This window comes from Penicillium bovifimosum (genome assembly GCF_028826915.1).
Source record: "Penicillium bovifimosum strain IBT 22155 chromosome Unknown utg000008l_segment0_segment0, whole genome shotgun sequence".
In the NCBI taxonomy this organism is placed as follows: Eukaryota; Fungi; Ascomycota; class Eurotiomycetes; order Eurotiales; family Aspergillaceae; genus Penicillium; species Penicillium bovifimosum.
In genome coordinates, this window is record NW_026622717.1 from 582,709 (window position 1) to 607,585 (window position 24,877).

Genomic DNA, 24,877 nt, shown 5'->3' on the forward strand with positions numbered 1-24,877 from the left:
GATTCTTGCTAACTATCTAACGATCTAGTTAACGAAGCTGCAAACTAGGTCCCGAGTCCCGACCCACGCCGGTTAGGCCGCGGGTGATCGGGGTGGTCGATAAATCCTTCAACCGGGAGTTGCGTGACTTTTGCGCGAAGATAGCTTGGTATCCGAGGTAAAGAAGGAATTAAAAAAATCCTCGAATATGTACAACTTTCGCACGATTCGGGAATGGAGAGTTCCATCTGGTGCCTGGCGTTTGTGCTCCACCCTCGTCGGATCAACTCTTCTCCCGGAGGGGTGTCCCCACATAACCCCCTGATTCGCTCAATCGCTTTTCTTGCAGCTCCGCAACGTACAATCAAGGTGCGATGGTAGGTGAAAAAGACACCATCTCACCAAGAGAACACGAAAGGATTGCTCGAAGCAAAGCAACTTCAGCTTCGGGTTCTCCTGGTTCGTGACCACATGCCATTGCATGTCCAGAAGGACATGTGTTATCCCCACTTGACGAATGACGAGAATGACGACAGAGCCGGACGGTCAAGCGAGGATGCAACTAGCCGTTGCAGACGAAGCAAAGAGGGACCCCAGAGTATGCCAAGAACCAAGGGCACTGCACCGTGATGGCGTCGTTGCTGCTCATGGTTCAGACCATGGCGGTTTCTCAACCGTGGTTCCCTCGATGAGGGATGGGAACCGAAAGCATCTCACGTGCAAGAAAAGCCTAGAGGGGACTATCCTGAGAGCAGTATAAGTGACTGATCAGCTCGGACACTTCCTTCTGGTTCAGACGAGGATAGGGTACCCACCACTCCTTCGGAGTGCATGTTCTTGCCGTATTCATAGCAGCATTAGGTGGGTGCTATTGCGGCGCAAGTTCGCCGCAGCACATGCGAGGAACACCGGTCAGCTCAAATTACATGCCGGGCAACTGCAACTCGATGCATTTCTATGGAGAGCAAAGGGGTCAGTCGTCTGATCACACAGTTTGCTTTGCATCTGGGTTGAATGGGAGCAGACATACTTACATCGCAGATGAGCCTAGCTCATGAAGCCGGCGCCGCCAGCGTAGCGCATGAAGTCCTCCGACTGGGTTTGGCGTGGCAGTTCGTATGGCCGTTCCGAGCACTCGAATGGCCGTCAGAAGGCGAGATGGAGCCAGTGTTCGCAGCGCGCGCCCGTGCCTGCTGGGGATCCCATACTTGTGATCGAGGATCCACAACGCTCTCGACTAGCCAGCCCAAACGTCATGGGCACTGTCCCGGGAGGAAGAGGCGCACCGGGGGAAGATTCGCATGTTGTCGTCCCGATGGAAAGCGCAATGGCATCTGTCTTGGAGGCGTGATGGCGGTAATGTCAAGATCACCTTTCTTTCCAAAGGTACCAACACCCCACTTCTTCATCTCTTTTTCTTTCAGCGTCAATAGTCTCGATCACCTCGCGTCTCTGGTGAGTGGCAGCCGACGAGGAGGATTCAGCAGGTTCGTGACTGACACTGTGGCGACGCTTGGTGCCGCGTGGAGGGTTTGGGAGTTCGTCGGAACTGGGGGAGCGAGGCGCATCTTGTCAAGGAAGAATGCCTTCCAAGGAGTCACATATAATGTGCAGTGTGATCACCCAGGTTGGGAAGGAGAACTGGATCCCCACACACTCAACGCCCGCTCCGTTCCCCCGCTCTCCCTGTAGAGCCGTCTGTCGGTCCTTCCGGGTCCCGATGCCAGAATGTTACCGCTTCGCTAATCAGCGAGTCTATTCTGGCTTCGGTCCGAGAGGTTTGCCTGTGAACATTCTTCATCACTTCCTTGCGCCGGTGATGGGTGGGAAGTTGACGGCCGAGTGCCTCCACCTCCCTGACGAGAGCATCAATGGCCATGTATCCAGTCCACATGTCAACCATTTTCAACAATCTTGTCTCCAATAGGCTTGAGGGCCTTGCGTCCTCTCTTGCCCTTGGGCTTCGCGGTCGCCTCGACAACTGGGGCAGGATCAGCTATCCGACATGTTGGCTACGCCATCGATGCGACCGTGAACAAAGGGTGCTCATGAACATGGTTCATACTATGGGGAAGAAGGAGTAAGTATGGAGATCCCACAGATGGAGTTGGGTCCTTGTCGCACGATGGCCCGGTACTTACATTACAGAATCTTGTTCCAATCCTTGAGGTCTTTCCCACCCAGCCCCAATTGGTAGGTTGTTGTGAGACCCCATTTGGGGGCTGCTCGAGATGGTGGCCGAGATGATGGCCACGCCATCGATGCGACCCTGAACCAACTGTGCGCATGGGCAAGATGTTGGACCTCGAAGTCAGGTTTCGCGAGGGCGGTCTGACATCGCAGACAGGATGATGGGAGGACTGCAGCCCAGGAGACAGTAGCAGGGGACGTCCTAAGACCTACTGAGAGCTGATGTGAATCATACTGAAAGACTGAGAAAGAGGCAAGAGATGTGTGTTGGATGTGTGTCTGTCTGTGCTTTGCCCCCTCTTAAGGCGAATGGGCGGTGAACGTAGCACGTGGCCTGAGACATAATCCTTGGAGGTGGTGTAGTTCTCCCACTACAATAGTTCTACGGGCAATAGTTAACGCTTACCGGTACACGCCTCAGGTGTCACTTCGGTGATTTGTCTCTCTCCATGCCGCAGGCCCGGCGTTGGGTCTTGTATATTGTACGGAGACATAGTCAGCCAACGGAGAGGTAGTGTTTGTCTTATTCAGTGCTCCCCGTGGTTGCTCTTTTGTCTCGTTGACAGTATCCACTTTATCCCGAGTTCCAGACGCGTGGTTAGCGAGCTTCCCGTCAACTGGCGAGCTTTCCGCCAACTGGCAAGGCTATCCCTACGAATTGTCCCAATAATCCCACTGGATCTGGTGTTTAAGTCTATGACAATGGGCATCAATTTTGTAAAGTTGAGTCACAAAATGCTCAGTCCCATCCACTTCGAACTCAGCGGTGCCTAGGTACGGAGATCAATACCTCGTGATCTTTGTACTGACTTTCTCTTAATGAACTATACCACTTTTTACGCTATCATCAGCATTCTTCGGCTGCCCGTTCAACATTTCAAGCCAATTCGGTTGCTAATGTAGTATCCTACTGCTCTCTGCTGACAGCCGAGGCATCGGACTATTCTCCTGCTGCCTTGCAACTTCTACGGGCAGGTCAGTGCCAACAATCCCCCCGTGGTCTCTTCTCAACCAATCTCCAGAATTTCATTGAAGTCAGAGGCTCCATCTTCAATCCATTCCCGTAAGAGGCCTATACCACTGGGCTTCTTCGTATATGTCAAATGTCCCGAAACCCCCAGAAACACATATCTGTTCACGTGAGAATAGGGTGAGTATGTCCAGGGTGCAGACCGGGCCGGCACAAGGCGGAGACGCAAGCTGCAGATGCCTCGGTGAAAGCCTCAAGGCGGAGAAATTGCATGCAGTAGAGATCACTCGTGACTTGGATCACTCATTCATCACACATGAGACAGTGGGGCTAGCGTTCCCTCGGTGACGGGAAACCTGTAGGAATCATGTCAGTCTTATCTCTATTCACCGGGTGCCTCGACGATATCGAAATGGCAAGGAAGAATCGAGAGCAAGCGTGTCACCCTGGTACCATGGCGTCAATTGGAACAAGGTGATTCGAGCGGGCTGCCCAAAGCTTGTAAGAATTTGAGAGTCATGGGCTTGGGGCCTTGGAGGTGTATGATCGGGTTGCCTGAGGTATGTCTTCGGAAGTCACAAGACATGTAGATGCCTTCATGGTCGTGGCTGCCTTTTCAGATTGATTGACTGCCCAAACAGGCAGGTAGCTCTTCGATATAAATATCTGAACTTCTCTCAGTTCTTGACTTTTCTTCTTCTTCTCTCCATCTCCCTTCTCCTCTTCCTCCTCTCCCCTTTCCCTTCTTCTCTCTTTTTCTATTCCCTTCTTCTATCTGCTTTGGTTGCTGCTACAAGATCGCCATTCATATGGTTACGCTGTCCGCGCAGAAAGACGTACTTCGGTACTAAGCCGGATTGACCAAAAACTTGTGGGTCGGAGCGATGATCCGTAGCAACTGTCTCTTATTCTTATCTGATGCACCTCACCTGATCTCCTCCTCGTTCCTCCTCCTCCCTTCCTCTGTCTGATTTGGTTCATACTTTGATTACACACCCTCGGTTGCAATGTTCCATTTTACCCCCGAACTACCCCCAGTGGACAGGTGTGGTCTGGGGGTTGGACCCCCGCAAAGAGATGTACTTCGGTACTAGCGGGAATGGCCAAAAACTTGTGGGCTGGAGCCACGGATCCCCCAGAACCAACCACACACTGTCTCTTATTCTTATCTTGATGCATCATAGCATCACTTTGTCTATTATTCTTGTCTTGATGTCTCTGATGTATATAGTGACAAGATCTGACGGCTTCTCTGTCAGATCGATGGTCCGCCTGTTCATGATCCAGAGGTGCGAGTCTTCTGTGGTCAGTTCATACAGCAGACGACAGAACAAAATATTCCGCCGCCTTTATGATCAGTGGGTACCTCACCGATAATACTGGCACTGGAAGACATTCCTAAACCCAATATGTCCTGTTGGTAGCTTGGTCTTTTCTCAAAGCATTCGCGTCATGTGTCTCTGATGTTCTCTATTGTTTCGTTGTCTACTATACCAACAACCAACCTATTTCATAATCCAAGAACCGTTATAATCTCCGTGCCTGGGTGCTTTCTATCCAGTTAGCACTGTGACCATCTTCTGTGGTATGGACAGGTAGTAGATATGGGGCACGTGGGGGATCTGCAAATATCCGTCAAAACCCACTGTGGCGCGTGGTTAGCGAGCTTCCAGCCAACTGGCAAGTCTGTATCCCTCCGAATTGCCCCAATAATCCCACCGCGACACGTACTGCGTCTAATCTGGTTTTTGATTCTCCCCAGATACCATCCTTGCACATCTTGCACTATCCGCCACCTACTAGGTAGCCAAGCCTTCTTAATTAAAGCCAAGAGAACTGGATGAAATAATTGTACAAACATCGAGGAGCAGAAAGTAAGGAAGAAAGCAATAGTTGCCAGGAAATCGTCTACAGACCAGAGCGACGCCAATCACGGGACATAACACTACAACCACACAAATCACAACCCCCCTCCAGACCGTAACACTAAACTCAGTGACCATCCCCTGTGTTATTGAAAGTCTTGTTCAACCACGCATGGATCGTTCTGGAAAGCTCCTGTCCAGCGCCAGTCTGGCAATGAAATCCAGCAGCTCCCTTAAAAGTATGCAGAGTAGCCCGGTGGCCCAGCGCATCCGCCACCTGCTTCGGCTGTCCGATGTAGCTGCTCTCCAGCTCAGCGTCACCCACAAATACAGGGATCCTGATTTTGTGGATGAACGACTCCACGTTGTACGATTTGATCTGGGTAAAGAAATCAGAGGGCGAGTGCGTGCGGAACGCCCACAGACCTTGGTCGATGCCCCAGGCGGCGCCGGTGGGGAGCTTCCCGGCCTCTCTAGCGGAGAGGAGGACGTCGTCGAATTGCGTGTAGTTACCTGCCTCATAGATCGCGAGAAGTTCAGGTGATAACTCTCTTGCGTACGCAGCGTAGTTGTCCCAGACGCCGTCGATCAAGACCGCCGCAGACAGGCGAGGCTCGAAGGCCGCGGCACGGGCAGCCAGATAGCCGCCCATAGAGTTGCCGAGAAGGATGAGACGGGTGCTGTCAACGACGTCCTTCTTTTCTGAGAGAACATAGTCCACAACGGGGGTGACGACCTTCTCCCAGTCGGGGATGAAACCCAAGCCCTGGTTACGGCGCACAGTTGGTTGGCCCGGGCCCTCGTAGGTGATGCAGTTCCATCCTCGGGCCAGGGAGGGCGCGACAAAGTTGTGATAAGAGTCCTCCTGAGCAGCGTCGAATCCGTTGCCAATGATTAACGTCGGTAGCTTCTTGTGCTTACTCTCGGAAGCAGAGTACCAGATGGCTTCAACGGTGAAGTTGCCCTTGGTGGCCGGGATGCGGATGCGCTTGCCAGGAATAGGCAAAGCAGCTATCCCTTTGTTGAAAGCATCAAGTTGCTCGTCCCACAGACTTTCGATGAGCGGATTGCTCCAGTTGCCGTGGAGGTAGTTGTCAGCCTTGCGGAAATACCCCGCGGCAGAGAACCATGTGTCCCTGACATTGACGGGGTCGTAGGCATTATCCGGGTCTTCGGCCTGGGCCTTGGTGTCATTGGCGAGCTTATAGAAGACCTCGGTGAAGGATGTCATGTTTCCGGCTTTGACATCTTTGGCGGCGGCAAGAATCGGTCCGACGTCGCCTCCTCCGGTGATGGACTCACCGAGAGGAGTCAGCAAGTCGAAGTTCATTGTGGAGTCATTGCTCAAAAGCAGCAAGGGGCTTTTAGAGGTATCGTATGCAGCGGACGCTACACCGGAATGCAGGGCAGCGGCCAAAAGCGAGGCCGCGTAGGCAGAGGAATGGAACTTCATCACGAAACTCTGAGTGAGAAAACTTTCAGGGAATTGTGATGACTTCGTTGCTTGTCAAAGCTATTGTGTTGGGGTGACTTCTGTGATAATTTCTCTTCCATCTCTTCAACTTTATACCTCTTCCCATGTCATTGAGATAGGCAGCCATCATCTTGAAGGGATATACTTCGTAGGTTAGGCCTTTCTCGGGCTAAACCGCATCGAGTATGGGTTTTGCGACTGCTTTTCCTCATTGGTCCCGCCCGATACGCCGTACCCGCCTATGGTCCACCTATGACCCACCCGTGTCCCGCCCGTGACTCGTGAGGCTCCGAAATTTCTCAATCCCGTATGCCGAATCCCGAATGACGATACCGGCAAGCCATATTAAATTTAACTATTAACTTCACCCATCGCAACAGAATTCCTCTTTTCAGCATCCTCGCTATCACAATGGTCAACCGTGGACGCTCCAGAGCCTGCGTCACATGTAAGCAACGCCGTGTGAGGTGTGACGAGGCGAAACCCGAGTGCCAAGCGTGTCACCGACTGAAGCTTCGCTGCGGCGGCTACAACAGGCCCAAATCTGTCAAGCTAAAGTTCAAGGACCAGAATCACAAGTTCTGCAACACCAACCAAGATGTCAATTGTCGCAGTCAGAATGTCGTGAAAAGGTCGACTAGTTCGGGTGGGCGGTCTGAGTTGGATGTTCAAGACCAGAAGGCTGCGAGGGCTTTGACTACGCGGCAGCCTTCTGAGCCCGACACCGCCGTGCCGTTCTATCTTAGCCATTATGCCAGCATGGGCCGCGATATGGGATCCACGCGCGGGTTCTTCGAATTGCTCATTCCAGCCTATCTGTCGGAACGGGAAGAATCGCCACTCTCGCTTGCCGTTTCCGCCTTGGCTTCAGAGATCTTGTCCTTGTGGCGGCATGACGCCAGCAGTTTCCGATCACCGCGGAAGTCCTATTCCCAGGCAATTACGCGCCTTCGGGCTGCAATACAGGATCCCGTAGAACGTGGCAAGCCGGCAACTATGCTAGCCGTGCTGGTGCTGCAGACATACGAGAATGCCTCTGCGGTTTATGATCTTCGCCGGGTGTCAAGCACGCACCACAATGGTGCAGCTTCTTTGCTCTCGTTTCTGGGCTCGCACGACATGGACGGCATAGTGCGAGCCTACCTACAAAAGTTTATGCTACATACCGAAGTTTCAACCGCAATACGTCAGAAAAGGCCACTGAGGAGTATCGCATACTCATGGATTGGGAGCCAAGATACGATGGCTGTGCCAGACAACCCCAGCGCAACACTCGATGCCATAGGGATATCCGTTGCTGAATTGCAGGCCAGCTACACGCAGTTTGTGACGCAGGGTAGCCCCACGACATCGTTGGGCCCTTTTCTGAAAGAGTGGATGGCGGATGCAAAATCGGTTGATGCAGAGCTTCTGGCGTGGACGGAAGATGTACCGCATCACTGGAGACCGGTAAGGCTAATAAGTGGTCGGGATATTGATTCGTCCATACCCACCTACCGGTCTGTTTGTGAGGTGTATCCTTCCTGTCAAATTGCCAGCATTTGGAATCTATGGCGGTTCCAACGCCTCCTGCTCGCCAAGACCACACTCGGCGCCCTCAGTGCACTCTCAGATCTGGGCTGCGCTGGGTCCGCCAATGGGCATGTTCTCTATCACAGTTCAGATTTCGTCAACTGCCAACAATTACTCCAAGAACTGGTCGATAGTGTGTGCTACAGCATACCCTTCTATCTCGGCAATCGAACCACCCCAGTCAGTCTCACAGATTTCACTGACCGGATGGTTCTTCTTCCCAGTCATTATTCACTGGGAGCGGAATCACGACTGGATAGGGATGGACTCGATGCGGGCATATCGATGGACGACCACAGGCGCCACGTCATTGCGCAGGGGCCGTGGCGCGTCATGCACCCGCTGAGCCACCTGTTGACGCTCTTCTCAGAAGATCACGGAGAGCTGATATCGACCTTGCTTAGGCCTGGACAGCAGGAATGGATCCGCGAGCAGTTCCTGCGTGTCGTCACGTTGCTGCATCTTCCGTCGGAGTCGGGTAAGGACATGGAGAGTTCAGATTCGACGCCATCTGCAGATTCTAAGGCAGAGTATCTGGCCAGAGGGATTAGGAAGGGCGCAATCCTTATGAGTGGGCCGTAAAGTTTGGACAGTTTATACTGAGTGAGGTCTAGTACTGGCCACTCGCTGGGGGGATCGCTGCGTATGCGTTATCTTAGGATATACCGAGGTGCATATCTGGCTGGTCTCATTCCATCCATGCTTTCACGGGCAAATCAACGAATAGAGCCGGGTTTGGTTGAATAATTACACAGGGGCAAACAATAATATATACACTTCAGCTGGAATAGCCCAAGCAAAGCTGGTACCCAAAACCTGATTCCCGATCTTGCTTTTCAATACTGAAGAGGCTCTGGTAGAGTGTGAAAAGTCTCAGTGAACCAAGCATCAAAATCAATATCCTGCGGCCAAGGCGGTATCTCATCGAATTGTGTACCGATCACATCCTGGGAGCCAGCATTGGAGAACCCACCAACAGCTGTGTCAGATGTATCAGGGCCCAGACTCATTCTTGCGAATGTTGAAAACTTGGCCAATATATCCATAAAGTCAATCGTCCTGTTACTGGCACCCGGTGAACCTAAGGCAGGATCAGCAGTAAAGATTGCATCGATCAGTGCAACGCCTCGCTGAGCAAGGACGTCATTGATTCGAGCATCGAGACGGAGGCGGGCAGCCACGATTGCATCCCTGTGGCTTTGCGCGACATCGGGTTGATCTTCCGCGATTGCGTTCACTTCGAAGCATAAGATGACTGCAGCGGTGATTGCAAAGGCGGTATGAGTCCAGATGGAGACATCCTCTTCACTGACAATCACCTCGTGCTCGCGCAGAATGGTCATTGCAGCTGCAACACATGTCCGTCTTGTATAGATGTAGTTTTGGTCATTGAAAGACCGGAAGAGGAAGGGCCGATGGATCATGATGATCTTCTCGGCTGCAGTGATGGCGAGACTTCGCCGGGCAATAGCGAGCCAAGGGATGCGAGCTTCTTTGTATCTGTCCGCGCGCAGAAGAAACGGAGGTATGTTCTTTACAACGCCTCTCATCTTCTGGTCTATCTGCAGTATATGCTCGTATTGCTCTCGCATGGGCTTTCGGGCTTTCATTGGACCGAGTCCATCAACTAGCCCCGGCATCAAGTATGCCAGCTCCACGAGCACGCGAACATAAGTGCTTATGGTGGGAATGGTAATCGGCTGATCCTTCAAGTCATCTTCGCTTGCATTCATCGGACGACTTGTAGAGTAATGCATTGGCGAGATACTATAGCTGTCGGTAAAGGGGATGGCGAAGTGGTCTTGGATGATCATTTGACACCATACTCTTTTGCCCACTTCTCGCTCCACTTTCTCGTCCCATGCTTCTCTGCCCTGAGGAACGTTCATGGGATCGTCCTGAATTTTGTGGATTCCAAGACACTCGGCAATGCGTACTGCTGCATTGAACAAAGTCGCATTTAGTTCGCTCAGGCCAAGATTATGGGCTACCTCTGTCGAGATGGCAATTGCCTGAACGGAGCGAATTGAGAGGTTTTCAAGGAAATTCGAGTCATAGAGAGTCTGTACCATTGCCGCGAACAGCTGCTGACTGGATTGCACCGCCCGCAGATCGACGCCAGCAATCTCTCTTGCTTTTGCACTATCTTGAATGGAGCTAACGGTGGAGTTCAAGACAGAGAGATACAGAGCTTGCCAGAGAGGCTCGTCCATTCTTCCTGTCGCCCAGTATAACTTGCACTCTTCGAGAAATGTTGGAGCATGGAAGCAATTATGATGCCACGCCAGATGATCAATGTGAAATTCAACCAGCTTGCGGGCATCAACAATGCTTGGAAGCATGGCTTCCATTTGAGCAGTGGGGACGTGAAGTGGAACAGGGTTTACTAGGGGGCCATCTTTGCGATATTGACACGCGCACGTCCGGTGCGGGAAGCATCCAGCAGAGTTACGCCCCCAAGCAAGGTGTTCAATTGCTGTCAGAAGTGAAGATTCAGTTTGATGTGATGTATTCTCAGTCACGCTGAGCGACGCTTTGCCAAGTCCTTGATCCGTGGTGGTACTCGGTGTACCGGGATCCTGCTGTGTCGAGGCAGCATCAGATACGGGCCGTTCTGGTGGATCTTGGCCAGTTTCTAACCGGAATATTCGATCTTTGATCTTTTGAGTAACATGGGACACCTCATCAGAGGAGAGCGGCTGGATGTCTCCCAATAATGAGTTCAGAAATTGGATTTCAGACCCGTGTTGCACGGCGTTGCGTCTAAGCTGAACAACCTCTATCGAGCACTTCAAGTTCAAGCGCTTGCATCTCGAGCATGGTACCTGCTTGTCACATTTTCTTTTCCGCTTGGTACATTCTGCGTCGTAACAGTCAGCTGCATCCCGATTTGCATGGGTGGAGAGGTTCAGGGTTTACCTCGGCAGGCTTGCGGCTGACGCTGCGACACACGGACTGTGGTCGGTTGGGACGACGCAGATGCGCTCATTGCCCGTCAGCCTTGCATTGGAGTTGTTCTGCTTTTTAGGGGAAGCTGAATACTCCAGGACCCCGCAATGTTCAGGAGAAGTGGACAGTGCGGAGGTCTCCGGCGGCAGAAGTTTGCCGAGTCTTGGCACTGATCACCACGTGGATCGGACCTGCCGTGGAGCTACCATTGTTGATTCCACATCTTAGACTGCAGATCTACGGAAGTTACGACTGTTAGTCTGTTTGTTGTTTACTGTCTGGGGAGCAATCGCCAAGTTGGGTAACTGCGCCTCAGATTTGCCACCAACCTTGGAACTCCCGTGTGGCTGAGTGCCACGAAGCCAGACATGGCCCAGTCATAATATCTGCATTGTTGTTCATAAGGCACATTGACTATGTTCAATTATTTCAAATCGCGTGGTGCCACAAGCGGGCTTCCTTCAATCTTCGAAAAGTCATGTGCATCATAACATGCCTGTCTTGAGTTCAGAAAGCTTGGCTCGGCGCGGGCGAAGACATCCTTCTCGTATGCGGTGAGAGAAGATGACAAGTTGACGGATTCAAAAGATCTGCTTGTTCAAGAGAGGTAATCAGGGTAAGGTCTTGGAAAAAAAAAGATTTCTAGACCACCAGAACCTACCTTGGCTGCTGCATATCAACATGCTTAACCAAATCCAACACGTCGACGATTGCGTTGTTGGCGCCTTCCCCACGGACTGTTCGAAGTTAGCAATGCAGATCCCTTCAAGACCACATATCATCCGCATCGGAAAGGGTAACATACACATAGTCATGGTGTGTGCCGAATCTCCCACCAGCACGGCCCGGGGATGCGCATGTTTCCTGCCGAGGCGGAACATCCAATCCTCAATACGAATTGACCGCACTTCCGCGTCTTTCGGGAGCTTGTGTAATAGCGAGCGGAATGGTTCGGACCAATTCTCAGTCAGCTGTTGCATCAACGCAATCCGCTCAGCGTTCGAGTTAGGAACGGCGATACCCTTCGAATCAGCCCAGGAGATGATGATTTGACAGTGATAGCGGTCCTTGCTACTATTTTCGAAGTTGCTCGGGGTGTCTAGAACTATGAAGGGATCAGCATTTGATGTATTCCATGCATGCCCTGCCAGACGTACAACTGAAGAAGAGAAACACGTTGGTGTCTGGATGCGATCCCTGGAAGATGAAAGGGTCGATTGATTCCGCACCGTCCAACTCCTCGGCACTGTACAGTGTTGATACCCCCAGGAGCTGTATTGGTAACTGGTTCATCTGCACGCCTGGGTAGAGAATCTCGCGCGTACGCGACCGTGCACCATCGCATGCGACCAGTAGTTTCCCGGTGAAGGATGTGTCATCTTCAAAGTGCGCAGTGATTGTGTCGGCAGATGACTCCACGTCTCGAAGATTTTTGTTCCACTGTAGTCATGCATCAGTGCCCATGAAAAGTAGGATGCAAAACAAAACGTCTGTACGGCAAGCGAAATTGAAAACTTACTTGAATATCCAACCCCTCAGTCAGTAACTGTCGCAGACGAACCCGGCTAACGCGAATGCGTTCAGCAGCGGGGACACTGTACAGAGCATCTCCAGACTTGAGGTTGAAGAACTGAAAGCGACCTACGTCGCCCCGTGCCGAAGCCTGCTTATTAACAAATGTCTCCGGGAAGCGCTCGACAAGGTGTTCGGGTAACAGCTCACGCAGAGCAGGAAGTGACCAATGCAGCGTTAGGCCCCATCCGCCGCTGCGAGCGTCTATCGCGAGGTCCCGCTCGAAGATCTTGAATGGTACATTATGCCGTCGCAGGTACTGAGCGAGGATGAGGCCGCTGATCCCCGCGCCAATGATCAGGATAGGAGGGTCGGACATGCTGGACGATGTATCGAGTGTAGTTTCAGTAAGACTTGTGCAGTTCGGTGACCTCGACACCTCCGCTGCTCGGAGTATGCCAAGTCGGACAGTGAACTGTGCTACCACCCTATGTAGATGAAACAACCTCCGTGGAAGCTTCGGAGTGGAGTCTCCAGGACGAGGTATCGTAAGCGTTCAGCCACGACCTCGGGAGGTTACACCCGTGAGTGTGACCGATGGACGGCCCCGTAGCGGGGGCCTAAAATAAGATTTGATGGGGCTGTCCGGACCGTGGTGGGGAGGGCCCACACAAATTCCTAACGCAGTAGTAGTAGTACAACTACTACGTACTTGTAGTATCTCGAAGACTCCATTCCATAATCCAAACTGAGTTATTTCTTTACGTGATGTTTCAAGCCCCTGAGCCCAAAGCTTAAACTCATCAGGATGCTGGTACACGCTATGCCAGATGTAGCCTAGCTGTGGAGCCGACCCGGTCGACCACCCGCGATTGGATCTGATAATTTGCACGATCCAATTCTGGCGCGCTTCGCGCCAGATACATGACTACGTGACTACTGTTACCTTGTATGTGCTTGGCAAAGAGACTGTACTGCATTTGACAGTAGATACAGCGTGCTCGCTTTTTTCTCCTTTCAACAATGCAATCAGATCTCCTCCCAGGGCGCATACAGACGATCTACACTGGCCGTGCCGGCTCACCCCGTTTCGGAATAGCCCTGCAGATCCCGTTCCTCTAGGCGCCCGGAGATTGATCGGGCGAATTGACCAATATGGCAATACCTTATAATGTTAATCCCTGCCGAACCTAAAAAGGCCGTCGGGACCCCGACTCGGGAGGATCTCCTGATCCGATAACTTATGATCGCGGCGCCGGGCTTTACAAGTGTACCGATTCTTTGAAGTTTGCCGGAAGCTTAGAGAAGGTGTTTTGAAGAATTGCGGACTACATTCTGTCGGCCGATGCCTCGATATGCAAGGAGTAAGGGATGGTCACACTACCCTACACTACACACCCAAAAGAGCATTTTATGTGGTACCTATCTACTATCTAGTTCTCGGCTTCTAACGGGCCAAACTCTCAAAGATAATTGTATTATATACAGGCCAAATGGCGATCGACACCATTCTCCCCAAGGTTCAAGCTCCTATTTAGTCGGATTACCTTCCGAAAAAACCGTATATTCCACTGTCATCTCAATACCCCCATGGTTCGGCTCCCCGCCGGCCAAGATAAGCTCCTCACTCGCCGTGCGTCTCGGTGCCCGGCCGGATGCCACAGACTGAATGTGAGAATGCTGATCTCTCGACCATTTGTCCATCACGTAGCCCCTATCATGGCTCCGGTAGTAATATCGCGTTGGCTTTTCAGTAGACCCAAATCCTCGCACAAAGCCCTTGAGTAGCGGTGCCAAGTATGGAGCACAAGTAACAATATTCTAAAACAAAGAAAAGAATTAGCCTTCATAGTATGCGTGAAGCTAGTCACTTCCACTTACGCCGACATTGAATTCGATTGTTCCCCATAACACGAGCATAGTCGAATTCCCGTCTCCAAACGCCACACGCTGGATCTGAGTAAGTCGCATGATGGAACAGATTGTCGTGAACAGGCCGAGGAGAAAGAGACACACGACGCCTGCCTTTTGGGCGGTTCTGATATTGAGGCTAAGCAGTAATGGGATGGGGAGGACTATGATGGCGAGGTCCATGATGATGGTGAAAATAGCGAGGCCGTAGAACGTTGGTCCTACAGGTAGACATGTACCCGGAACGTGAGCGTTCCATGCTCGTCGCACCTGTGTAGTGAGATGGCGGTTAGTCTTTTGCTTTTTGTTTGGCCTTTTTTGGTAGGGTAAATGGTAAAGGTCGAGAAGAGGAGGTATATTGTACCGGTGTGCAATTGAAGATCAGGCTCAGGGCACCGCCGATATGGCCCAGGGTGGACACCACGATGACAATCCAGATCACAATGCGATATACATGCTTCGATGTTCCATCGATGAGTCGTAAATAACTGAGGCAGAGGGATGCCTTGAAACCTGCGATGCCGATTTGGTAGAAGGGACGTCCGGCATAGTTCAACTGCGTATCATTGTCTCGTTAGTCTGCGTTTCGACTGCAATAGGCATAGTTAGTAGAGGCTGAAGGTAATCACCTTGACATATGTCGGATAATTTAATGCAGGTCGCTGTTTAAGCGGAAGACCAAGACCATATCTACTTTCTGCGACTGTGAGAAAGATCCCTCCTGTGCAGGTGGAGGTGGAGGTGCCCACGAGAGATGCAGAGTGCACTGTATATAACACTGAAGATCTTTCGACTGTCAGTTGTATCCCTCTTGTGTGACATGCCAACGTACTTACCATGCTAACAACCATCACATAGTCTGCCGCTGCCAATCGACTGGCTCGGACCCGAAGGAAAAGCCGCGAGCAGACGGTGAGAACCATCACGATGGTCAGGGCCAAGCATACCCCGAGAATGAGAGGGTACTGCGATGCAGCCTCAATCTCGGGCGTAGCATTGTGTACCCAGCCCATTGTCGGTGCAAGTAAATGGTAACTGGGCAGAGTGTCAACTGGCCCTTCAAGTTGGATTTCAGGTCCCTCTAAGCCCGATCAAAGATCTTATGCACTCATATCTGAAAAATTCTTGTCACACTGCTGTTTCCTTTTTGGAACTAGGGCCGATTGGCAGATATTAAACTTGCTTTTTCTCTTCAAGGCTAGCTTACTATCTCTCGTCTTGGCTGGGCAGTTCCTTTGATCCACTTCTATAAAGTTCATGTAGCCCTAATCCCTGTCTGAACCATGCGTAAATTGCCCATGATTTGCCGGGCAGAGTCTGTGAGACATGCAATATGTAACTCATGTCAATCTACCGGGATCAACGCGGCCTGCACGGTAAATTATGATTTGGTCGCATTAACCCATTGTGCCCTCCTGGGTATTTCCCACATTCTTTTTCGAACTCCCTTTTCCCGAGAATTTCGTTTGTTATTTCTGCTTTCCGTCTCAGGGCTCTTGTTCATTTATTTCTTATCCCAAGTTGCGATGGGCGAATTACACCCCAATGTTGTGTCACAACCTTTGAGCGCAGACCAAGCTGATGAGGCTGTGATATACCTTAATCGCCACGCAGATGGGGCGTCCAATCCGACTGTCAACCTGCGGGCGCTTCGTCGTAAGATAGACCGACGTTTGATGCCTTATATGTTTTGCTGCTATGTCCTGCAGTTCCTGGATAAGGTTATGCTGAATGTAAGCCGACCTCGTGGGACTTTTTCTTGATCTCACAGGGCTGACAAGTAAAAAAGTACGCAGCTGTCATGGGAATTAAGAAGGACTTGAATCTGGTAGGCAATGACTTCTCGAATACCGCAACATGGTTCTTCATTGCGTATTTGATCGCAGAGGTACCAAATGGTGAGTTCCTTGATCAAGTATTCCGCCAACGTCCCCATTCGCAGTGTAATTGCTGACCTTCAATGAGTAGTCTACTGCCTACAGAAGGTACCGCCCGGGAAGTGGCTCGGAGCGAACGTCGTCCTCTGGGGGGTCGCGGCTGCCGCCTCCGCTGGCGCTCACGGATATCGGGGCTTACTCGTCGCACGGATTTTCCTTGGTATTTTCGAAGCGACTGTAGGCCCATCTTTAATGCTCATAAGCAGCCAATATTACACCAGAAGTGAACAAGCTCCGCGATTCACGGTGTGGTATATGGGTCTTGGTGTGGCCCAGATTATTGGTGGACTCATTTCGTTCGCCTTCCAGCATGTTCAACATGCCTCACTCGAGAGGATGGCGGATTATGTTCCTTACCTTGGGACTAGTTACAGCTGTTGTCGGCAGCTTGACGTTCTTCTTTCTCCCCGATACACCAATTAAAGCCTCTTGGCTTTCTGACACCGAGAAAGTGGCGCTTCTTCAACATGTTAGCGAGAACCAGACTGGTGTTTGGAGCACCACTTTTGATTTGAAGCAGATCAGGGAGGCTGCTCTCGATGTTCAGTTATGGCTCTTGACAGTGACAACAATTTTGGTGTGTATCTACATTTGGTCCCTTCCATACTTCGGGCCGCCTGCAGCGGTACACTGTATATTGTACTGACCAGTGTGGCTGCGGCAGATATCCGTCTCGAGTGGCGTTGTGACAACATATTCCTCCACGTTGATCGCAGGATTTGGTTTCTCTGGTCCCATCTCAGCTCTTCTCAATATGCCATCCGGCATCGTCAGCATAGTCTTCACACTTCTTGTGGGGATCGGTATCAGAAAGACTTCGAATCGGTGGGCGTGGAACGTATTATGTACCATTCCCGGGATCATTGGTGGGGCGCTGTTGTCTTTCCTGCCCAAGACTAACAAAGCCGGCGTCCTGATCGGTATCTACCTCGTGAACGCGATTGTAGCAACTCTTCCGATCTTGTACCAGTGGACCATGGCCAATTGTGCTGGACATACCAAGCGTGCGTTTGCCAGTGCACTGGTGGCTGGGTCGTTCTCAGTGGGCAATATCATCGGCCCGCAGACATTCCAGTCGCGGGATGCCCCCGAATATCGACCCGCCAAGATTGCTGTGCTCGCAACGCAGGCTGCTGCCGCTGTATTGTCGGCTGTACTATTCGTCTATTACAAATGGCAAAATCGTCACCGGGATCAAATCAAGGGTCATGTAGACGAGAGTAAGATGGATGGGACGAAGTGGGCTGGACTCACTGATAAACAGAACCCTTCCTTCCGCTACGTCTATTAGACGTGCGATGAAGGGTCAAATACATCATTTCTCTGTTTCCATCATTTTGGAGCATTGGATGGAACGTCCTACGTGTGTAATATAGACACAGCTATGTGCCAGTCATGGTGGCGACGAGAGTAGATAGTTGGTGCGAGTGAATATAGTTATCGATGCTGCCCGTTTATGCCGTAAAGTATGTTCTTCCCTGCGTGGATGCTAGTTGCGAAGGTCTCTACTCCTTCTTGTTTGGCACACAGCTGGAACCCTGCACTTCCGACTGCTGCGATCGAGAATCCTTGTGGCATAGGCTTCGGTGTGTTCCGTTGTGTGCGCCGTTCTTTTCCGACTGGACAGGTGTCTCTTTCTGGCATAGTCGGCATACTGTCTCCAAGTAACGCTCGTTCCATCTTCTTCACCGTGTCCTCTGTGTGCGAGTGGTTGTATTCTCTTCGGATTGTTGGACTTGGGTTCTTAGTGCTGTCGACTCGCTCCACGGACGCTTCGAATTTCTCTGCTTTTTCGAATGCTGTGTCTCTTCGGTCTGCAACCTTCTGGTGTCTTGCGCTCGTCTCTTCCGTGGGTCGTCTCAGAATCTGGATCGGAATAGGTCTCGTCATCTGGCAAGCAACCTCTTCCTGCATAACTTTCCGTTCCTCACCCCGTGCAGGCTCCGGCCACACGAGTTGGAGGTTCTTACAATCGATGGTGACGCCTCTATCTGCGCACCAGAGTCTTCCAAGGATCATGTCATGCCGACCCGTGTAGGCGATCAACATGGGTACGTCGATCTGTCGCCTGTTGCCCACTATCAGCGGTGCTCGAACACCGTGAGTGATGGGGTTCGCAGGTCTCCCGTCAAAGGCGCACAAGGGTTGGGGCTGTCGGAGTCGTTTCGTACGGAGTCCACAAGGTGTCAGTTTGGGAACTACCCTAGGGTGAATCAATGCGTATACATTTGCTCCCGAGTCTACAAGGGCGTCGATCTGGAAAAATAGGGAGCTGACTGATATTTTCGCAGAAACAGTAAAGCTCTTCGTTGTCAACAATTTCTCTAGATCAAAGCCCCGAGTGGACTTCGATGAACAGCCTGAGGCGGAGACTTCCCCCAGACTCACACATTTCCCGAACTTGACGACGAGTCCGAATCCTCGGCATCCCTGAGACGTCTTTCTGTGGCGCTTACTGTTGCCATCTTCGTCTCCCCACTCTTCCCATCCTTGTTGTTCTCTGGGCAGTCACGACTGAGATGTCCCTGCTGCCGACAAACGAAGCACTTTCCTTCTTTCATAAGTGCCTGTCGCTCAGCATACGCCAGACTCTGCCTTTGCTCCCCGCTGGGAGTCGTGGTTCGGATGGTGTTGTGAGAACCCTTGTTGTCGTTCTCCGCGTGCGGTCTCGACCTGGACTTTCGGAATCGGGTCGAGGTCTGCATGCGTGACAGTCCTAGAGCGCTGCGTCTACAACTGTCCACAAATTCTTCGAGTGTCACGCGGTCATTAAACGCGTCCGACACCGTCAGCGTCTGGAGATCCGGCACTAGTTTCTCGAAAAGGTCTCCCTTCTGGAGCTCTTTGTCCGTCTGGCTCTGGAGTCGAAGACGGACGAAGAGCTCCAGAAGGGAGACCTGTTCGAAAAACTAGTGCCGGATCTCCTCCGGTTCTTCGTCGGGCCATATTCTTCTCTTGCCGGATCGCGTCGTTGACATTTTCGTTTTTTCTGAGTCTGGTTCTGGTTCGGTTCGGTTCGGTTCGGTTCTGGTTCGGTGGTCTACCGGAACGTCAAGACCGCTGTGCGAGGGCACGCAGATGGCGTTCACGAGGTAGATGAAAAGATAAAAGAAAAGTGAGTCTTGTTGTAGTGTGATGACGAAGGTTGTGAATGTGAGTTCAATTCCTTTTACCTAAGACAACAAGACTAGTTAGTTAGAGAGGAAAGAAAAGAGAAGAAGAGAGGAGAAAAAAAGGGGTAAAGAACAATACAGCCGAGATCTTCCTATCACGTGATACGTCCCTTCCTCCTAGTCCTCATTCTATGTGCTCTCGTCACAGCAACAACCAGGTGATGGGGTACTAAGTTCGTCGCGACGGCGGCGCGCAGAATTTCTAATATCGGACTTGTCAGCTAGAGGACCATTCGTTGTGTTGTGTATTAATTGTTGGCCTCTGAGCCTGTACCCAAGGACGGGTTAAGTGGCCTTGAGGGTGTTGAATCTCGAAGGGTCCTTTGGAATGAATTGACATTACCTTGAGCAAGTCAGTGTGGGTGACAAGAAATCAGTTTTGCCTCGACTACAGTCGCATATAGTGTCAACGCGTGGGAGACATCAACATATAGAAAATAAAAAGCAATGGGCCCAGTCGAGATGGAGCGTAAGATGAAGTGAGAGCAAGCAGAACGTGACGTCAGTTGTGATTGTGTGAATAGACCCAAGAGGGAAGAAGATATATTGGAAGGTGAGGAGACAATTACTGTTGAGGTGAACAGGTAAATTCGAGCATCAAGATAAGGAAGGTAGGAGAAAAGGTTAGCGGCTTCATACAACGTGATGGAAACGGAAGGGGAAGTTCGGGTAACCTCAATGTGGAAAGAGGGTGAGGCGTGAAGGGTGAGATGGATAGCATCAAAATGGAAGGAGATAGAGGTGAGAGAATGGGAGACAAACAATGTCAAGGAACACGAAGGGGAGATGAAGAGCACCAGGAAGGGAATCTGTGAATAGCATCGCAATGGAAAGAGAGAGAGGTGAGAGGATGGGAGACAAATAATGTCAAGGAAGGAGAACGGGGGGAGATGGAGAACACCAGGATGGGGATATGTGAATAGCATCAAAATGCAAGAGAAAGAAGTACAGTGGAAGATGAATAGCATCAAAATATACCAAAAAAGTGCCCCATTACCTACCAGTGGGTAGGTACTCCAGACCGCTCCTGGACCATCAGAAGCCCCGGGGGGGCTACGAGACTTCTCCAATCTTCATCGCCTGCACCTCCACCCTCTGTACTAATCTACGGCCTCCCTCCTAAGTAACGCCGTCCGCTGCGACAGAAGTCCTTTGGGTCAAAGCGCGGAGGGTTTGCCTAGCGTAGTGCTTCGAGAGAGCTTTGGCACAGACGAATCCAACAGGCAGCGGCTAGCAGAGTAGGATCACGAAGAGGGACTAGCATTAGCCTGGCAATCGTGGTTTCCCATCGAAGGAGCCCTAGACACCCTATTAACCACTAGACCACTGGGGGGGGAAGGTTGAAAAGGAGCACAATTTCTTCCTCATAAAGGAACAAATGGTATTTTAGATCGGCATTTTGGTGGCTTTATAGGAAGGCTGGGGGGCTGAAATGTAATATATAGAATCTGAAAATACCCAGCTATGTATCTGCTAAGTTATAGGACAATTGAACAAGTGGTGGTGGTGGTGGTGGATGGGAATATAACTTTTTGGGGTACATCCATCTCGACGCAAACATGAGGCTATTCAGAGCACAACTCTATGCCGTGGGCATGTGACGTATCTTGCCTTGAATCTCAAGGCCCGGGGTTCAATTCACGACATCGTCAAAATTATTATTCTTTGAACGCATACCATTTCCTGGTTCTTATGAGAAGAAGAAAATCGACACACGACCCACCAGCCCATATCAGAACACCATTAAAGTCCTCTCTCACCCACGCCAGTCTCCCCAATGGGATAACCAAGTCGAGTCTCGTACGCCTGTTGACGGTACAAATACCCACTCAGCTCTCAAAGCCAGGAAATTTAAAATACCATATCTTCCTGAATCAATCCTCAACCTTCGTACGAATGAGTCTTCGGATGGCGTTCCATAGGCTTATCTGGACCCGTCTCATCCAGAGGTCTGCAGTTCCACGGGCATCTTGCTAGATTATGTCTTGCCATCCTTCGATAGGTATGGCCCTTCCCAGAGCGCTCATCACAATCATCCTGACCTAGCTAATCCATGATTTATCTTTATATAGAACCCAGGACTGAACGCCCAGCAGACTGATACAGGACCATATGGAATATCATCTGAATTGGTAGGTATATGCATTGCTAAATACACAGCAATCTACTATCCAGAGATGGGTGTTTTTCCGAAGACTGTGATGTCAAGCAAGATGCCAGGTAGTCGAACAGGCATCACTCGTCCCTTCCTTGTCATTCACAATGTCCGCATTGTCCATCGTTCCTGCCATTGTTCAATGGCGTTGCTATGCGCTTAAGTAGATTGTTTTGATTGTTTACTTCTCCTATATGGTGCAATTAATTTGAACTTGTTCACCATTGTTTACTTCTTATTTCATGGCCTTCACCTCCGGCACTCTACATTCCGTTTTGCACATTTATCATCTTCCTGAAAGTCGTCTTTTCTAAACGTCAATTTTCTGCATCTTTTTGCAAATCTACCAAGATGTTGTTCAATTTTCCCCTGACCTTCGCGCTTCAGCTTTCCTGGATTGCTCTTGGTGTTGCCAACCAAGACCTAACAGTTGTATGTTTGCTCCCTCAAACGATGATTGAGCGTTGATCTAACAACAACAGACTATTCCATGGGTTACGGACGCGCCTGATTACTTCAAGGGCTATGGAGCGAAGGTTATTGGCCTTGTATGTGTCCTGTCCCACATGTTGTTGATTTCACTAATCGCTCAAGTAGAAAGATGGAGCCACCGTCTATGGGATCAACTGTCTCCCCGATCAATCATCTTGCAACAGATTTAATCCTGATTTAACCGTTGCTTATGGACCAAGCAGTAAGTGCATATACAAACCCGCAAGCTGAATATTGTCCTAATCATTTTCTAGCATATGAGATGTTCGCAAGCGGCTACAACTTTGACTTCACTTCGGGTTGCACTTTGACTGGCTCTCCGACACCGACCGAAGCAAGCTGTACCGAGACAAAGTCGTTTCACAAAAAAGCTGTTGTTGACACGGCCACGGTGGTTGTCCCAGCCACAGGGACTGATTCCAGCCTAGGAATCTTCCCGGCAACCCTGATTGTCACGGATACTGGAGATTTGCCTGCGACTTCTACCGCCACTCGAACTCAGCCGGCCCAGTCTGACAGTTCCACCACTAAAGCCACCATCACTGCCACGGGTCATCCGATCATTCCTACCGCTAATGCCACAGTCGGATACCTGAACGCGACCGGCACTACCACTGGTGCCCCAGTTATTTGGCAGAATGACACTTCTTCAACCGACAACAATGGTCCAACGGTGACGGTGACGGTTCTCGCCAGCCCACTTCCTTGCCGCTGTGAATGTGACTGCAGAGGGACTGTGACCCCCCTGTCCGCGGCTATGAACTCTACAAAGAAGGAAAGTCATGCAGTCAAGATAGTGGCACCTATGGCGCTGGCGACTGCGCTCGTTGCTGCTGTGTTCTGGTATTGAATCGGTGGTGTGATTCCCTTTCCCGACAGGTACTCCGTCACAGTGTTAGCTTGAAGACTCGAAGCTGCGTCACGTGGCGAGATCTGGTCGGTTGATTTCAGGTACTGCCGGAAGCGAACCGCCCGGATTTAATGATCAAACGCTTTTCATTGGCTGGCCTCTCTTTTTTTTTTGGTACCTGACAGGAATGGATCCCGCGACAGCCAATAGGAGACTGTTCGCAAGACTGCCTACTCTGTCGTGCAATGGATGCTTAGTAGTGGATTACTCACGAGTCACAGCAGCTGATAAATCCTTCAGCCACCCGTCCGATCTACCGACGTTCAACCGAGTCATCTACCACAGTACGAAGTACTCTCATTAATAATGTACAGAGTAACCAATAATAGTGCTTGGTAATAGTCTGAAGTAGCTGGGTGCGGTGACAGATCTCGGCTTCTGTAGCTCCCGTATATCCGACTACATAGTATATTCTCTCTTCTTATTGGCTGTAAGTGGCGTGTTAAGCCGAGATGGAGACTATGGAGACAGCCCCTCGACAGAAATCGATGGACAAAAAGAAGACTGGAGAACATCTCTCGCAATGTATAAAAGCCCCATTCCACTCCACATATTCTTCCTCTTACTCGGACTCACACTCAACCACTTCCTCTCACTCTCAATACCCGACCTCCCGTCACTTAGTATATTCACAATGGGCTCCGTTCAACCTGAATACAAGAACCAGGCCACTGCCACTCTTCTGGAGTTGGTCAAGTCCCGCCGCTCATACTACGGTCTTAAGGCCGAGAGCCCCGTCTCCGACGATGTCATTGAGAGCATCGTTCGCGACTCCGTTCTTCACGTTCCCAGCTCCTTCAACACCCAGACCTCCCGTGTTGTTCTCCTGCTGAAGGAGGAGCACCAGAAGGTGTGGGATATCGCCATCCAGGCTATGGAGGGCCTTGTGGCTGCTGGCCATGTTCCTAAGGAGCAGTTCGAGACATCTACTAAGCCTAAGTTGAACAGCTTCCGCGCTGCATATGGAACTGTGTGTTTATCCTCTCGGAGATTGGTTTCTTCTTATTGTAATAGTGGACAATTCAGCTAACCGCGCAAACAGGTCCTCTTCTTTGTTGACTTTGACTCTCTCGCTCCTATCAAGGAGAAATTCGCTCTCTACGCGGACAAGTTCAACCCCTTCGCCCTGGAGTCGAACGCCATGTCCCAGTTCCTGGGTATGTGTTTTCTTCCTTTCTTAGTCTAACCTGACAAAATCTAATTTATCCTTAGTTTGGACCGCCCTTGAGTCCGAGGGCTTCGGTGCCAACCTCCAGCACTACAGCCCCCTGATCGATGAGCAGATCACTAAGACCTGGGACCTGCCTGCCTCATGGAAGTTGGATGCCCAGCTCGTCTTCGGTACTCCTACTGCCGAGCCTGGCGAGAAGGCCTTTGCTCCTATTGAGGACCGCTTCAAGGTTTTCGGTAAATGAGCGTTTTCACCTTGTTGTATATAGATTTAGCATTACGAATGAAAGCGGCATGATTTGAGATTTCAATTTGGATCTTCCTTCGTGAACATTGTGGCCGGGCTATATGTGTCGCGTGTTCTAGCTTTGGGTAAAAGTCTGGGGTTTGAGCTAGACATTATGCATAGGACACCCAGTAGCCGGGTAAGAATGGCAACGCTGAGATTCCCGCCACAGAGTCGGACGTTACCACCTGAACGACCATACCCCCTTCTCTTCCAAGCAACCGAAATGCAGATGGCGTTCTGTACCGCCGGTGCAGCGAAAGGGCCTCCACGCCCATATTGAAGCTCATCAAGGCAGCGAGCACCTTGCCCTGCTCTGTGGTAAGATAGAC

The 24,877-nt window shown here is 50.9% G+C and overlaps 10 protein-coding genes across 10 annotated transcripts; 5 read left to right on the forward strand and 5 right to left on the reverse strand.

The window, feature by feature from the left end:
* Window positions 1-1,020: 1,020 nt before the first annotated feature.
* Window positions 1,021-1,671, forward strand: N7515_009899 (uncharacterized protein; the record flags this gene model as incomplete). The annotated part of the gene is made up of 1 exon (XM_056670642.1): window positions 1,021-1,671. The coding sequence occupies one exon, from the start codon at window positions 1,021-1,023 to the stop codon at window positions 1,669-1,671; it is 651 nt and encodes a 216-aa protein (XP_056517015.1).
* A 3,460-nt stretch (window positions 1,672-5,131) lies between these two features.
* Window positions 5,132-6,457, reverse strand: N7515_009900 (alpha/beta hydrolase family protein; the record flags this gene model as incomplete). The annotated part of the gene is made up of 1 exon (XM_056670643.1): window positions 5,132-6,457. One exon carries the CDS (start codon window positions 6,455-6,457, stop codon window positions 5,132-5,134), a length of 1,326 nt encoding a protein of 441 aa, XP_056517016.1.
* Window positions 6,458-6,889: 432 nt separating this feature from the next.
* Window positions 6,890-8,632, forward strand: N7515_009901 (Zn(II)2Cys6 transcription factor domain-containing protein; the record flags this gene model as incomplete). The annotated part of the gene is made up of 1 exon (XM_056670644.1): window positions 6,890-8,632. One exon carries the CDS (start codon window positions 6,890-6,892, stop codon window positions 8,630-8,632), a length of 1,743 nt encoding a protein of 580 aa, XP_056517017.1.
* Window positions 8,633-8,886: 254 nt separating this feature from the next.
* N7515_009902 (fungal specific transcription factor domain-containing protein) lies at window positions 8,887-10,401 on the reverse strand (the record flags this gene model as incomplete). Its single annotated transcript, XM_056670645.1, has 1 exon — window positions 8,887-10,401. The coding sequence occupies one exon, from the start codon at window positions 10,399-10,401 to the stop codon at window positions 8,887-8,889; it is 1,515 nt and encodes a 504-aa protein (XP_056517018.1).
* Window positions 10,402-11,423: 1,022 nt separating this feature from the next.
* Window positions 11,424-12,890, reverse strand: N7515_009903 (FAD-dependent oxidoreductase; the record flags this gene model as incomplete). The annotated part of the gene is made up of 5 exons (XM_056670646.1): window positions 11,424-11,589; window positions 11,661-11,736; window positions 11,805-12,104; window positions 12,157-12,439; window positions 12,519-12,890. The coding sequence occupies 5 exons, from the start codon at window positions 12,888-12,890 to the stop codon at window positions 11,424-11,426; spliced, it is 1,197 nt and encodes a 398-aa protein (XP_056517019.1).
* A 1,151-nt stretch (window positions 12,891-14,041) lies between these two features.
* N7515_009904 (uncharacterized protein) lies at window positions 14,042-15,435 on the reverse strand (the record flags this gene model as incomplete). Its single annotated transcript, XM_056670647.1, has 5 exons — window positions 14,042-14,332; window positions 14,393-14,692; window positions 14,787-14,978; window positions 15,052-15,188; window positions 15,255-15,435. The coding sequence occupies 5 exons, from the start codon at window positions 15,433-15,435 to the stop codon at window positions 14,042-14,044; spliced, it is 1,101 nt and encodes a 366-aa protein (XP_056517020.1).
* A 513-nt stretch (window positions 15,436-15,948) lies between these two features.
* Window positions 15,949-17,650, forward strand: N7515_009905 (putative MFS transporter; the record flags this gene model as incomplete). Its single annotated transcript, XM_056670648.1, has 5 exons — window positions 15,949-16,155; window positions 16,212-16,320; window positions 16,391-16,738; window positions 16,812-16,936; window positions 17,024-17,650. 5 exons carry the CDS (start codon window positions 15,949-15,951, stop codon window positions 17,648-17,650), a joined length of 1,416 nt encoding a protein of 471 aa, XP_056517021.1.
* A 146-nt stretch (window positions 17,651-17,796) lies between these two features.
* N7515_009906 (Gag/polymerase/env polyprotein) lies at window positions 17,797-19,064 on the reverse strand (the record flags this gene model as incomplete). The annotated part of the gene is made up of 2 exons (XM_056670649.1): window positions 17,797-18,562; window positions 18,748-19,064. 2 exons carry the CDS (start codon window positions 19,062-19,064, stop codon window positions 17,797-17,799), a joined length of 1,083 nt encoding a protein of 360 aa, XP_056517022.1.
* Window positions 19,065-22,038: 2,974 nt separating this feature from the next.
* Window positions 22,039-23,029, forward strand: N7515_009907 (uncharacterized protein; the record flags this gene model as incomplete). The annotated part of the gene is made up of 4 exons (XM_056670650.1): window positions 22,039-22,119; window positions 22,170-22,235; window positions 22,285-22,381; window positions 22,434-23,029. 4 exons carry the CDS (start codon window positions 22,039-22,041, stop codon window positions 23,027-23,029), a joined length of 840 nt encoding a protein of 279 aa, XP_056517023.1.
* A 694-nt stretch (window positions 23,030-23,723) lies between these two features.
* Window positions 23,724-24,504, forward strand: N7515_009908 (uncharacterized protein; the record flags this gene model as incomplete). The annotated part of the gene is made up of 3 exons (XM_056670651.1): window positions 23,724-24,059; window positions 24,132-24,246; window positions 24,302-24,504. The coding sequence occupies 3 exons, from the start codon at window positions 23,724-23,726 to the stop codon at window positions 24,502-24,504; spliced, it is 654 nt and encodes a 217-aa protein (XP_056517024.1).
* Between the last annotated feature and the right edge of the window lie 373 nt (window positions 24,505-24,877).